General features: G+C 42.1%; 1 protein-coding gene across 1 annotated transcript in view; it reads left to right on the top strand.

The window, feature by feature from the left end:
• LOC143137798 (testican-2) overlaps positions 1-9,752 on the top strand; it is a 37,253-nt gene extending 27,501 nt beyond the window's left edge. The window contains exons 7-10 of the mRNA XM_076298125.1: positions 1-54; positions 2,532-2,594; positions 6,263-6,400; positions 6,885-9,752. The exon at positions 1-54 is cut by the window's left edge and continues 183 nt beyond it. Coding sequence (XP_076154240.1) covers positions 1-54; positions 2,532-2,594; positions 6,263-6,400; positions 6,885-7,033 — 404 coding nt within the window. The 3' untranslated portion in view covers positions 7,034-9,752. The remainder of the gene's footprint in view (positions 55-2,531; positions 2,595-6,262; positions 6,401-6,884) is intronic.
• The last annotated feature ends 5,765 nt before the right edge of the window (positions 9,753-15,517 follow it).

Genomic DNA, 15,517 nt, shown 5'->3' with positions numbered 1-15,517 from the left:
ACAAGGACGGGAAGGTGTCCATGGTGGAGTGGTGCTTCTGCTTCTGGAGAGAGAGTGAGTCCCTGAGGGAAGAGGGAGAAAGAAAGGGATAGAGGGAGAGATGGAGGGAGGGAAAGAGAGAGAGAGATGGAGGGAGGTAGAAGGAGGGAGAGAGGAAGAGAGATAGGGGGAAAGAGAGGGAGGAGGGGTAAAGAGAGACAGAGAAAGGGAGAGAAATGGATAGGGAAGGAGAGAGGAAGAGAGTGAAAAAGATGTAGAAGTGGGTAGAGAGGGAAGGAGGGATTTAAAGAGGGAAGGAGGGAGGAAGAGAGGGGTAGAGAGGAAGGGAAGATGAGAGGGAGGAAGAGAGGGGTAGAGAGGAAGGGAGGGAGGAAGAGAGGGGTAGAGAGGGAGAGAGAAGAAAAAAGGGGTAGAGGGAGAGGGAGGGAGGAAGAGAGGGGTGGAGATGGAGGGAGAGAGGGAGAGAAGGAGGAAAGGAGGAAGAGAGGGGAAGAGAGGGAGGGAGGGAGGGAAGAAGAGAGGGGTAGAGAGAGAGGGAGAGGAGAGGAAAGGGAGGAAAGGACGAAGAGAGGGGAAGACAGGGGTAGAGAGGGAGGGAGGGAGGAAGAGAGGGGTAGAGAGGGAGGGAGAGAGGGAGGAAAGGAGGAAGAGAGGAGAGGGAGGAAGAGAGGGGTAGAGAGGTAGAGAGGGAGTAGCGATGGACTGAGATTGAGACTGGTGTAATGGAAAGTAACCCTGAAGCCCCAGTGTGCCTGGAGGGCAAACCAATTTGCTTCACATTATTCCAAAGATCCCCTGAGGGGCCTGCACAAGTTTCTGTTGTGAAATTTAACTCATCAAGCACTTATCAGCTTGGCGCACACACAACTATCCTTGACTATCACATAATAGCCTTGAACAAGCTACAAGAGAATAGGCCTTATGAAATAGGATCCAATGTGATCGACTGGGCATTTAACATCCCTAAATAATGCTTGAGTTGTATTGATCACTTTGTGTAATATTCTGTATTCTGTATAGTTGTAAAAGTCAGCTTTTGATTTTTCCACAGCAAACATATCTGATCTCATTTACACTCTGCATTAATATGCAAGCTGTGTGTGTGTGTGTGTGTGTGTGTGTGTGTGTGTGTGTGTGTGTGTGTGTGTGTGTGTGTGTGTGTGTGTGTGTGTGTGTGACTGTGTGTGTGTGTGTGTGACTGTGTGTGTGTGTGTGTCTGTTTGTGTGCGCAAAGATCTATATCCAGATAACAAACAATCTGATCTCACCAGTGCATCTACACCTGGTGTTAATACAGATGCTTATCACCCACACTGTGTTTGGACTCTGATTGGATCAGATGTCCCCGCATGCAAGAGGCAATGTGCAAGCAGCTCAATTTAGCTAAACATTTGCATGGCTTGTGTTTATACCTGATATCCTTTGGATATCCATTGTGAATGCCAGACTGGCATTCACACACACACACACACACACACACACACACACACACAACCATGCACACATACTCACACAAAAACACACACACACACACACACACACACACACACACACACACACACACTGACAACAGCACTCTGACTCTTTTGGACACTTCTTTGAACTAGCTGAAATTGAGCTGTACTCTGCTCTCCTGTGTACTGACTAAGCACACCGCAGTTCAATCTGTCAGACTATACCATCTCAGAGTGTTTTCTTCTCTGTCCCACGCAAGCACACACACACACACACACACACACACACACGCACACAGACACACACACACACACACACACTCTAGGGGAGTGATCCACACTCCACCAGATCAGTGCTAGTCTACACTTACGACTGACACAGCTTGTACGTTAGCGAGTATGTAAACACACGTGCAGGTAGATAATGCTCTTTCACCATTCACCGTCTCTCTCATTGTCTCTCTCACTCACCATCTCTTTCTCTCCATGCCTCTCTCTCTCCCTGTCTCTCACTCACCATCTCTTTCTCTCCATGCCTCTCTCTCTCCCTGTCTCTCACTCACCATCTCTTTCTCTCCATGACTCTTTCTCTCCATGTCTCTCTCTCCATGTCTCTCTCTCACCATCTCTGTCTCATTCAAATTCAAATTCAAAATGCTTTATTGACATGACAAATAAGACATTTGTATTGCCAAAGCAGTCATACAAAGTATGGAGGGAACAATAATAGTACATAACAGTATGTATATATATATATATACATACTGTACACATACATACATGCACATACATACATATACAAACACATATACGTACACCTATACATACATACTGTCTCTCTCTCACCATCTCTCTCTGTCTCTCCCTCCATTACTTTCTCTCACCATCTCTCTCACATCTCAGTTCAATTCAGTTATAGTATAAAGCTTTATTTGCCTGAATGTACAGTATGTCACAGTATCATTACTAAAGCTCATGTACATGCTCATGTTTCTCTCTTTCTCTCTCTCTCTCTCTCTCTGTTGCCATGGCGCGGTGACTGTGAGGTAATGACCTTCTCTCTCCTCCCCCTCCCAGAGCCTCCCTGTCTCGCAGAGCTGGAGAGGATGCAGGTGCAGGAGACTGCCAAGATGAGGCTGGGTAAATATACTGGGCCCTTAGTCCTTGCCTGTGTGTGTGCCAATGTGTGTGTGTGTGTGTGTGTGTGTCTGTGACTGTGTTTTTGTGTGAGTGTGCACCCATGTGTGTGTGTGTGTGTGTGTGTGTGTGTGTGTGTGTGTGTGTGATAGTGTGCATCTGTGTGTGTGTGTGTGTGTGATAGTGTGCATCTGTGTGTGTGTGTGTGTGTGATAGTGTGCCTCTGTGTGCCTGTGTGTGTGTGTGTCTGTGAGTTGGGGGTGATTTATCTGTGTTTGAATGCGTGTGTGTATTAATTTGACGGGTGTTACTCACATAAGCGTATTGTTGCTATGCTGTGTGATTTTGCCAATGGTGGGGATTTTTCATTTGAGCTCGTTAAATTGTGCCTGAGGTTACTGCTGCCTGTTAGCTTGATGCTGCCGTCTCACACATGGTCTCAAGAGAAAAATGCAAATGTGTGTATTTGCATGAGGATATCGATACAAACATACCGCTCCAATGCCAATCTGTAGTAAAAGGAATATAGGCCTACCTCACAAAATTGCACAAAACTGAATAGAATAGCTTATGTTAGATGCATTTAATTAACAGTTTGTGAGAGAATTATAGTCTACTAGATTGACAGTGGAAAGATGCTATTAGATTGTCTTAAATCTATAAATGTAAGAATGACTTAACATTATGGGACCAATCAATGTACTCATTTAACACCATGAGCAAGACCTTCAGTACAAATACTGATAATCAGTTTAATACTGATCCCCCATGTAACACAATACATATAGTTACAGTTTTTCTCACATCACGTTTTCAAAAAAACATATTGTAGTCCAATCACTGTGTGATTTGATTCAATCAATCATTGGACAACAAAATGCAAAATATAGTTCTCAAAATGAGATGTTTCAGCCTTCATTTTTGCTATGTTTGTGCCATTTTTTCTCATTTTTCTGGTGTCAGACAAACTGTGAAAAGACAAAATGTATTGAATAAAAATTAATGGTATTCATTCCTCCCAAGATATTACTGTCATTGACAAGACCTACAGTAAGCACCTACACAAGACAAGACACATTTCATTGAACTACAACTTGTCATTTTTCATTGAAATAAACCTACAGTAAACACCTGGATTTTTATAATACTAACTAACTTTTCATATTTTGTACAGTTTTTTCACCAAATACCATAGGCAATACAATACTCTCTAAATGTGCCTTAGATCCATACTTGCAAATAGCAACACAGAACAATTATGGTATCTCTTGTGGATAATGAATGATTGCTGATTGTACAAACAGTACAAAAGATGACAAGTCCAGGTGTTTACTGTACAGGTCTATTTAAATGAAAAATGACAATTTGTAGTTCAATGAAATGAAAACAATTAATTTTTGATAGCAGAAAAAATTAGAAAGAAATGGCACAGACATAGAAAATGGCTGAGAACTATATTTTACTTTGTGTTGTCCAGTGTGTAATGATTGATTGAAATCACACAGTGATTTGACTTCAAGATGTGTTGTTTGAAGGCAAAATTTGCTTTTGCTGCATGTTTTAAGTGTTTTGAGAGAGTAAGAGCCTTTTGCAAGCAAAATGTGTCATTTTGGCCAGAGCGCTTTTGTTCAGACATGGGTGTTAACTGTTTTGAAAACGTGATGTCAGATTTGACACAAGCATTAAAGCGGTCGAGAAAAACTGTAAATGTTGTGAGAGAGTTCACTTTAATGATGCTTGTGTCAACTCTGCCATCACATTTTCAAAACAATTAACCCGCAGGTCTAAACAAAAGCACTGTGTGTGTCTGTGTGTGTGTGTGTGTGTGTGTGTGTGTGTGTGTGTGTGTGTGTGTGTGTGTGTGTGTGTGTGTGTGTGTGTGTGTGTGTACCCACACCCTTACTGTAAACATGAATGAGTTTCTCCCATGTGCAGTACCTCATCCTGACAACAGGGGGGCGCTTTGAGGAGACTCATTACTCAGATCACAAGCGCGAGCACGGGATTACCTCCTAATCAGAGCGGGGATTACAGCCTGAGCTGGCGGTGGGGCGCAGCGCCATGGATTTGGCTCGTAGCTGGGGCTCCCTGGACAGCGCCCAGATGCATTGTGGGCCGTTGGGTACGGGGGAAGTAGGCGCCAGCCTGACGCTGATAGCCGGCCTCTTTTTCCCCCCTGAAAGACGGGAGGAAAAACAAACAGAACGTCCAAAAGAATGTCACCACTTTCTTTTTCTCTCCATGAATGTTGATGGCGTCCTTTAGTTGTTATCATTATTTAGTTGTGGACGCATATTTGTGCTGAGGTTGAACATTGAGCTGCTCCTCTTCTCCTCTCCTCTTCTTCTCTCTCTTTTCTTTTCTTTTCTCCTCTTCTCTTCTCCTCTCATCATTCTCTCTCTTCTCCCATCTCTTCCTCTCATCTTTTCTCGTTTCCGCTCCTCTCCTCTGCTGTATTATCCTCTGCTCTCCTTTCCTCTTCACTCTTCTTCTTTCTTGTCTTCTCTGCTCCTCTCTTTTCCTATTCTCTCCTCTTCTCCTCACCTCTCCTATCCTCTCCTCTCTCTCCTATCCTCTCCTCTCCCCTCTCTCCTCTCCTCTCCCCTCTCCTCTCCCCTCTCTCCTATCCTCTCCTCTCCCCTCTCTTCTCTCCTCTCCCCTCTCTCCTATCCTCTCCTCTCCCATCTCTCTCCTCTCCTCTCCCCTCTCTCCTATCCTCTCCTCTCCCATCTCTCTTTTCTCCTGTCCACTCCTCTCCTCTTCTCTGCTGAGGGATGGCTACTGTGTTAAATGACTGTCAGGCCTGGACAAGCAGATGGACAGGAGGATGCTTCAGTTGAAGATCTGTCAGCTTTGTCACGGCGACATCATCATCATGCGCACAAACACACACACACACACAGAGGCCATCTGGGAAAAGAGAGGGGAGTTAGGAGGAGAGAACAGAGGGCTTCTCTCAGCAAGTGTAATGACAAGGCCAATTCACATTCCACTTATCTGAATACATCTCTCTTTTGCAAACTATTCTTTCATTTATGTCATCCTCTCCTGTCTTTTCGATTCTCTCTCTCTTTCTCTCTGTTTCTCAGTCTCCATCTGTTGGCTTACTTGTTTTTACAGCTGTGTGTGTATCTATTTCTCGTCCTCCCATTCTCTCTCTCTCTTTCTCCCTCCCTCTCTCTCTCCCTCCCTCCCTCTCTCTCACACCCTCTTTCCCTCTCTGTGTCTCTGTGCGGTGCCTGGAGAGGAGAGTGGTGATGCTGGCCCTCTGCCCTGGCAGGGATCAGGCCGTCACACACAAGTCTAAGCCTCACTAGGCTCAGCAGGCTCACAAGGCTCTGGGTGCTGCGCTTTATGGAGGCCTTATTGTCTCATACCAATAAGGAGTGGAAGACGTAGGACACATGCATATTTTAAATGGTGTCCTATGTGTGTGTGTGTGTGTGTATGTGTGAGAGAGAGAGAGAGAGAGAGAGAGAGAAAGAGAGCGACACAGAGAGTTGTGTATGTATGTTTGTTTGTGTGAATGCTTGTTTATTTGTGAATGTATTCATGATTTTTCCATGTTTAGGTGTGTGTGTGTGTGTGTGTGTGTGTGTGTGTGTGTGTGTGTGTGTGTGTGTGTGCGTGCGTTTTCATTTGCATCTATGTGCGTTTGTTTGCTTTGTCAGGCATGTACATCCCCAGTTGTGACGAAGATGGCTACTACCGCAAAGTGCAGTGTGACCAGTCCAGGGGCGAGTGCTGGTGCGTGGACCAACACGGCGGGGAACTGATGGGCTCCCGAATCCATGGCAACCCGGACTGTGGTAAGGGTCACATAAATTCCGAAACCATGGCAACCCGGTGGCAAGGGTGAGGGTGGCAGAAACGGTGTCCTCTGACCAACTGCAGTGCTCCACAGTAGAACACAAACACATGACGCTGATTTGGCTTTGGTCAAGACAACGTAGCCACCACACAAATCTACGACCACCACCATGAGACAGAGTCCCAGAGCAATTCTGTTTCCATTCAATTCCAGCCATTTATTAGGAACACTTGTCCCTAATCGAGTGATGTCGATGCCTGGTTTGTAGTAGTACACAACAAAGTATTTTTAGACCAGATTGAATTTGGATATGTTTTTTTAAAATAGAATATGGAGGCTTATATGCATGTCAACCATATTTTGTTTGCAAATAGCTGTGCAGTGTTAGAACTAAAGGAAGAAGACTGTACACTGAGGCTTGTGCAGGTGTGTAAGTGGTCTTTGTCTGCCCTGCCACCCCTTTGTCTTTCTCCTCTCCACAGACGAGGTGGCCGGCTACTCCGGGGACTTCGGCAGCGGCGTGGGCTGGGACGACGAGGAGGAGAAGGAGGCTGAGGAGACCGGCGAGGAGGCCGAGGAGGAGGAAGAGGAGGAGAGGGTGGAGGCCGACGACGGAGGCTACATCTGGTAGACGGCCCGCGCTGGACCCAGCCAAGAGCACCTGTGGTTCAGTTGTAGCATCCCCCTCTCTCCCCCTCCACCCTACCTCCACCCCCATACCCCTCAGTCATGCTCATCCCCACATACACAGTTCTCCCCCTGCCCTCCCCTCCCTGAAACCCCAGTGGAACCTCACACTACCAATTTACTGGAAGGGTCTATAGGGAACACAGAAAGAGCAGATCTTGTCCTTTATGTCCATGTGTTCAACGCTTTATTCCATGTCTTATTCTGTTCTGCTGGGCCACCAGAGAAGTTAGTTGCTGTGCTCTCGTTACACAAAAACTGGCGCCACAGTTGACATCAATGTACAAAAATGGCTGCAGTCTAATGGCGAGTAGTCTCGGTCTGGGGAGGTCTTAGCCACCTTGTTGTCATAGCCCTCCGCGTACACTAACGAACATGCACCACCTGCCAGTCTAGCGACTGACTTCATGACTCGTGTAAATACAGCACAATAACCCCATCAGTCCCTGGGAAGGATGGTACGAGTTAAGAGTTGGGTCTAATGCCATTCAGCAATGACTAAACGTGACATTGGCAATGCAATAAAAACAACCTCCCGTATGGCATCACAGTGTTACTTCTAAGTGTGAACACAAACCAGAATCGGATTGGCCTCACTCGAACAGCTTTGATGCGTTTTTTTCCCTTTTAACTTTGGGAGGAGGGAGAGGGGGGAGGGCTAGAGAGGAAAAAAGAAGAAAAATGAAACTGGCAAGCCCAAATCCCACAGCAATGATGCATGAAGCTAACTGCTACCGAAATAACTCTTGCTTTGGGGTGCGATTCAGCACTGCAGATAGATGGAGATTGGCTAAGTGTGCTGAGAGCACATGCTCTGATAGATGTCTTAGACTCGTCCCCTGATGTGGCTGCTCAGATGTTCAAAGAGACATCATTCTGTAATCTTACAAATTACAGCTCTTTCTTTCATACACTCATGAGCGCACATAGCACTGACCACTGAAGCGAATAGATTCAGACCTTTTATTTTGTTTTTATTTCTTTACTGGTGACTATTGACGAGATTACGTTTCTAAGCTACTTATGAGTTGGTTTGCGTGTGTTCTGAAAATATTAAGTAGAAGTATATATATGCTGTTTCATCCCCTTCAAGAAAAAGTGAAATTTTAAAAAATAATCATATTCTCATCTCCCTTTAAGGAACTGCCCAAGGAGTTCTCATTAATGATGAATGTGCCACGCTTTGTTTCAGTTTTTTCAGCGTGTTACCTGTGTATTTTCTTTCTGTTGTCTCATAAACTGTGTACGGTACTTGAAACCTCGCTGTTGGAATTTTGGTTTTCTAAAAACAAAAAAAAGAACAAATAAGTTGTCGTCATTTGTTCATTCTCGAGATACATCATTGGCGAGATACATAGGTAGGCGTAGATATTTGGTTGTTTTTAGTAATTGCATGTTGGTGAACAAGAATGTATTTCTACAGGCTGAGCACTTTATTCCCAATAAGACACCCAGATAAGAGACGATGGGGCACCTGGCCAAGACAGGGTCCCAGTCGTGTCCAGAGTCGTGTCCACAGTCGTCTGTTATCTGGGCAGAAGCCTCAGAGTTCTTACACACACACACACACATGCCATGTCCTACCCTCTGCCAAATTCAGATGGACAGTCAAAGCGAAGGACGTCCTGGAAGTATGGAAATGTGTTGATATGTGATCCGTTTCTACAGAATTTGGCATTTTAAAAAACGCAATGTGTGGACAAATACAACGAGATATACTGTATATTACTGATAGTTTTAAGTAGGAATAAATCGTCCCGGGGAAATGCTATATATAAATATGTATGCATAGTCATATGTGTCTGGTTAATTTTGTAATGAAACTGAGATCACTATCCTTCCAGAAGTAGAAAAATCCACTATATCAATGCAGAGTATTTCTTCTGGTCAGAACCGACGTTTTAAAAAAAGACTATATGTATTAGAATCAATTGGGTTGGCAAGCACTGCGTTTTGCATCCAACTCAGTCAGCGATTCTTCAGAGCAACGTTTCAGTCATGCTTTAGTCCCCCAGAGGTGCTGTAAGGGAGAGATAAGGAAGTGTCGATTGTGAAATCCTGCACACATTTACAAAAGGATTCAGTCATTTCAGCCACGGAGCTCCCAGGGCTTCGGAGTGGCCGAGGAATCAAAAATAGAACTTCAGTGAAGCCACCAAGGCTCAGAAGGTTTTTTTTTTTTTTTTTGCTCTCTTAGAGGGGACATTTACCAAGAAATATAATGCTGAAGCACTGTCCATAGAAGCTTGTCACAGTTAACTGTGCTGTAAAACCACAGATGTCCATGCACATCACCCCTTCAACATTTCAATTTCAAAGATTAAGCTCACTTGCTACAGAAGACTCACTTCTGTCATGTCCGTTTCAGAATTTGAATCATAGATATCTATACTTACTGTGCAACAGTGAGGTGCTAGACTTTACCAGACTTCAACAATTGTCATGCTCATTTAAGTCCACCTAGCAAACAAATTCAAAGTCCAACCTCAATCATGTACACGAGTCTAGGTTTGGGTAAAAGTGTTTAGTTTTCTTGGTTTTACAGTACAGTCTATCTAGACCTATATCCACCTCATATGAATTACACAAAGAATGTGATGTATTTAATGTTTATTCTTTCAGCTCATGACTGAAACATGTAATATTTTCACTGTATTTGATATTTGATAATAAATTAGTTCTGGAACCATTGACAACCCGTGTTCTCTCTTGGATGGTTCTAAGGTGCAAAGCATGTTACCGCAGAAACACCAGACATGTCACCAACTATTCATTCAATGCAGTTAGCACTATGCAAGATTTAAAAACCTTATAAAGGTTTTTACATAAAAGTTTGAATAGTCAAAAATATAATGTTCTTAAATCAATGCTGAAAACACAGTGTTCCTAAATATGATGGGAGAAAAGCAACTTATGTTGTCAATCTAAATGAATTACATGCATGCAGGAAACTGTAAAACACTGTCTTCTTTGCCCAGCAGAAATCCCCTTTCACCATAGAAACTATATATTGTACCATCACCTTTAAGGGATTTGTCTCATCTCCACTTGAGAATCCATGCAATCCAAGGATACACAGATATTTGGCAGTGAAGGTTCACATTGGAGACTCTTATCAAAGCCCATTTAAAATATATTTTTGAAGGTATTTTTCAATGTCTACCACCTTCCTTTCCCAGACTACTTTCTTGTTCTTCTGATTTTGAGATGAGCTCAGTTGAACTACCCGCAGAGAACCACACATCCTTTGCCTCAGGAGCACATGATTAAATCTGCCCTAGAGATTCGCTATTAATAACAGCTCTGCTTAAAGCTCTCCTCCCACATTTGTTACAACTCTGGATGACATACCATGCCGTTCTGCGGAGGAACACCGAACTGCTGGAAGATTTATCCCCATCACGCCGCAATTTGCAAGTGCATTAGGGCCTGCGAACACATATTTAAACTGCTCTGACATCTCCGCAACTCTGTCAGTGTGGGAGTTTGCTCTTAGAGTGCCTCCCAGTGGTGAAGGAGAATATAACAGCTTCACTTCAGAATTAGACACAATTGGACACAGTCACTCAATAGTTATTTAAAACAACAACATAACAATAATAATTTAATGTCATAACCTCTGTGTAAATCTTGCCTCTTGTGCAACATTTGTGACAATGACATTGTCGTGGAATGCAATTTCATCGCAAGATTGGATCTTAATTCAATCACCCCACTTGAGGTTTACTATATTTTAGGCACCCCCTCCCTTATCGCTCAATGTCAAAATTGGAAGATAGTTTGTGTATCTGCACAATAAGAATGAATGATTGTGTTGCCCTGAATCCTCATCCTCATGTCAATATTGTAGCCATGGAAAGGGAGATATGGAGGTATGCTGAGGACAGCGACTCTGCATGTTTGAGATTGAGATGGCAACACCTTTGTCAGATAGTTTCAATCTCTCACAGGCTGTCTGGACAAACACTTCAAATTGAGTCCAGAAGTTTTCAGATGAAGTGATATGACATTTTCACAAGTTAATCATTTTGAGATAGACATCAATAGGCTATGTCTTTCCTCATCACTATCTTTTTCAGCATATGTTTGTAGCTTCTCTGTGGGTTCTTGACTGAGTCTGGTCTGAATTCCCCACAGACACGTTACAAAGAGAACTGGGCGAGGTGGAGAGCAGGAAGGCCTTGCGGGACGAAGCTGAAGTTGGCCGCACATTCAGAATGCGGTGTAGTCGTTTCCATTCCACCTTAAATATTGCAATTTTCTACCGACAGGGGGCAGTGCTGACTGCAAATACGCGATGACACTGTCATTTGCCTAGTAGCAGACGAACATGTAGGCTACTCCTCACAGACGAATAAAAGCCTTTTTTTCTGGTGACTCCATTGTCGACCAATCTTTAAGTAAATGATACAACATGCTTTCTGTCAAATAAATCGGTTCATATTGGGGGGGAGGGGGGGGGGGGGCAACAGCTTTTCTGTTTCTTCTTTACATGAGCTATATTTCATATTTTACAATATATGCACTAGACTTGATACCTATTGCCCACACAACATTTGCCGTAAAATATTACACCACATCCAGATACTACAGTCTCTGAGCTTTCATTTGACACCATGCATGGCCAATTTCGTCGTGGAAAATGGGCATATTTCATAAATTAATTTACATGAGCTATATTTCATATTCCACAATTTATGCACTAGATTTGATACCTATGGCCCATACATTATTTGTCGTGAAATATTACACCACATCCCGAAACTACAGTCTAGGAGCTTTCATGTGACCCCCTGCATGCCAAATTTCATCGTGGAAAATGGCCATTTTCCATAGATTTAACTTGCATGAGCTATATTTCATATTTTACAATTTATGCACTAGATTGCTCACACAACATTTGCCGTGAAATATTACACCACATCCCGATACTACCGTCTCACAGCATTCATATGACACCCAGCATGCCAAATTTCGTTGTGGAAAATGGCCATTTTTCTTACATTTAAATGACATGAACTATATTTCATATTCCACAATTTATGCACTAGATTTGATACCTATTGCCCACACATCATTTGCCGTGAAATATTACACCACATCCTGATACTACCGTCTCACAGCGTTCATATGACACCCAGCATGCCACATTTCGTTGTGGAAAATGGCCATTTTTCTTACATTTAAATGACATGAACTATATTTCATATTCCACAATTTATGCACTAGATTTGATACCTATTGCCCACACATCATTTGCCGTGAAATATTACACCACATCCAGATACTACAGTCTCTGAGCTTTCATTTGACACCATGCATGGCCAATTTCGTCGTGGAAAATGGGCATATTTTATAGATTTACTTTACATGAGCTATATTTCATATTTTCCCATTTGTGCACTTGATTTGTTGCCTATTGCCCACACATCATTTGCCGTAAAATATTACACCACATCCCGAAACTACAGTCTCTGAGCTTTCATTTGACACCATGCATGGCCAATTTCGTCGTGGAAATTCACCCTTTTATTACAATTGAAATTACATGAGCTGTTTTTCATATTCCACAAAGTATGCACTAGATTTGATGCCTATTGCCCAAACATCATTTGCCGTGAAATATTACACCACATCCCGATACTACAGTCTCTGAGCTTTCATTTGACACCCTGCATGCCAAATTCTATCGTGGAAAATGGCCATTTTTTTATACATGTAATTCATATGAGCTATATTTCATATTTTACCATTTATTCACTAGATTTGATACCTATTGTCCATACATCATTTGCCTTGAGAAATTACACCATATCCTGATACTACAGTCTCTCAGCTTTCATTTGCCACCATGTATGGCCAATTTCGTCGTGATAATTCACCCTTTTATTACAATTGAAATTCCATGAGCTGTTTTTCATATTCCACAATATATGCACTAGACTTGATACCTATTGCCCACACAACATTTGCCGTGAAATATTACACCACATCCAGATACTACAGTCTCTGAGCTTTCATTTGACACCATGCATGGCCAATTTCGTCGTGGAAAATGGGCATATTTCATAAATTAATTTACATGAGCTATATTTCATATTCCACAATTTATGCACTAGATTTGATACCTATGGCCCATACATTATTTGTCGTGAAATATTACACCACATCCCGAAACTACAGTTTCGGAGCTTTCATGTGACCCCCTGCATGCCAAATTTCATCGTGGAAAATGGCCATTTTCCATAGATTTAACTTGCATGAGCTATATTTCATATTTTACAATTTATGCACTAGATTTGATACCTATTGCTCACACAACATTTGCCGTGAAATATTACACCACATCCTGATACTACCGTCTCACAGCGTTCATATGACACCCAGCATGCCAAATTTCGTTGTGGAAAATGGCCATTTTTCTTACATTTAAATTACATGAACTATATTTCATATTCCACAATTTATGCACTAGATTTGATACCTATTGCCCACACATCATTTGCCGTGAAATATTACACCACATCCAGATACTACAGTCTCTGAGCTTTCATTTGACACCATGCATGGCCAATTTCGTCGTGGAAAATGGGCATATTTTATAGATTTACTTTACATGAGCTATATTTCATATTTTCCCATTTGTGCACTTGATTTGTTGCCTATTGCCCACACATCATTTGCCGTAAAATATTACACCACATCCCGAAACTACAGTCTCTGAGCTTTCATTTGACACCATGCATGGCCAATTTCGTCGTGGAAATTCACCCTTTTATTACAATTGAAATTACATGAGCTGTTTTTCATATTCCACAAAGTATGCACTAGATTTGATGCCTATTGCCCAAACATCATTTGCCGTGAAATATTACACCACATCCCGATACTACAGTCTCTGAGCTTTCATTTGACACCCTGCATGCCAAATTCTATCGTGGAAAATGGCCATTTTTTTATACATGTAATTCATATGAGCTATATTTCATATTTTACCATTTATTCACTAGATTTGATACCTATTGTCCATACATCATTTGCCTTGAGAAATTACACCATATCCCGATACTACAGTCTCTCAGCTTTCATTTGCCACCATGGCCAATTCCGTCATGGAAAATCCCCATTTCATTACAATTGAAATTCTATGAGCTATATTTCATGTTTTACGATTTATGCAGATTTGATCCCTATTTGGCGTGACATACTAGCCTAGAAATCTAGACGCACCCTAGCGGCGGCAAATTAATTTTAGCGCTGGCCTATTGCATGCCTAGGCAGTTTGAAAGACAATTCTCTGCCCGCCCCTTGGATTAAGCATATGAATGATTCGATTCCAGAGGATGGCCCGCCAGGCTAGTGACATACAGCACATCCAGATACAACAGACTTTGCACTACTTAAAAAATCTCACAAATTCTATGTGTGCTGCAATAGGTATTAAGTAAAATATGAAATATAGCTCATGTAAAGTAAATCTATAAAATATGGCCATTTTCCACTACGAAATTTGGCATGCAGGGTGTCATATGAAAGGTCAGAGACTGCAGTATCGGGATGTGATGTAATATCTCACGGCAAATGTTGTGTGGGCAATAGGTATCAAGTCTAGTGCATACTTTGTGGAATATGAAAAACAGCTCATATAATTGTAATAAAAGGGTGAATTTCCACGACGAAATTGGCCATGCATGGTGTCAAATGAAAGCTCAGAGACTGTTTCGGGATGTGGTGTAATATTTCACGGCAAATGATGTGTGGGCAATAGGCATCAAATTAAGTGCACAAATGGTAAAATATGAAATATAGCTCATGTAAAGTAAATCTATAAAATATGGCCATTTTCCACGACGAAATTTGGCATGCAGGGGGTCATATGAAAGCTCAAAGACTGTAGTTTCGGGATGTGGTGTAATATTTCACGGCAAATTATGTGTGAATAGGTATTAAATCTTGTGCATTAATTGTGGAATATGAAATATAGCTCATGTAATATAAATGTGACAAAAATTTCCATTTTCCACGACGAAATTTGGCATGCAGGGTGTCATATGAAAGCTCAGAGACTGTAGTATCGGGATGTGGTGTAATATTTCACGGCAAATGATGTTTGGGCAATAAGCATCAAATCTAGTGCATAAATTGTCAAATACAAAATATAGCTCATATAAATTAAATCTATGAAATATGGCCATTTTCCACGACGAAAGTTGGCATGCAGGGTGTCATATGAAAGCTCAGAGACTGTAGTATCGGGATGTGATGTAATATCTCATGGCAAATGTTGTGTGGGCAATAGGTATCAAGTCTAGTGCATACTTTGTGAAATATGAAAAACAGCTCATATAATTTCAATTGTAATAAAAGGGTGAATTTCCATGACGAAATTGGCCATGCATGGTGTCAAATGAAAGCTCAGAGACTGTTT

This window comes from Alosa pseudoharengus, unplaced genomic scaffold, assembly GCF_046254945.1.
Source record: "Alosa pseudoharengus isolate Yale_2024_CS ecotype anadromous, Long Island Sound unplaced genomic scaffold, YU_APseudo_1.1 YU_APseudo_1.1_scf_21, whole genome shotgun sequence".
NCBI classification, from domain to species: domain Eukaryota; kingdom Metazoa; phylum Chordata; class Actinopteri; order Clupeiformes; family Clupeidae; genus Alosa; species Alosa pseudoharengus.
This window is presented reverse-complemented; position numbering and strand designations above follow the sequence as displayed.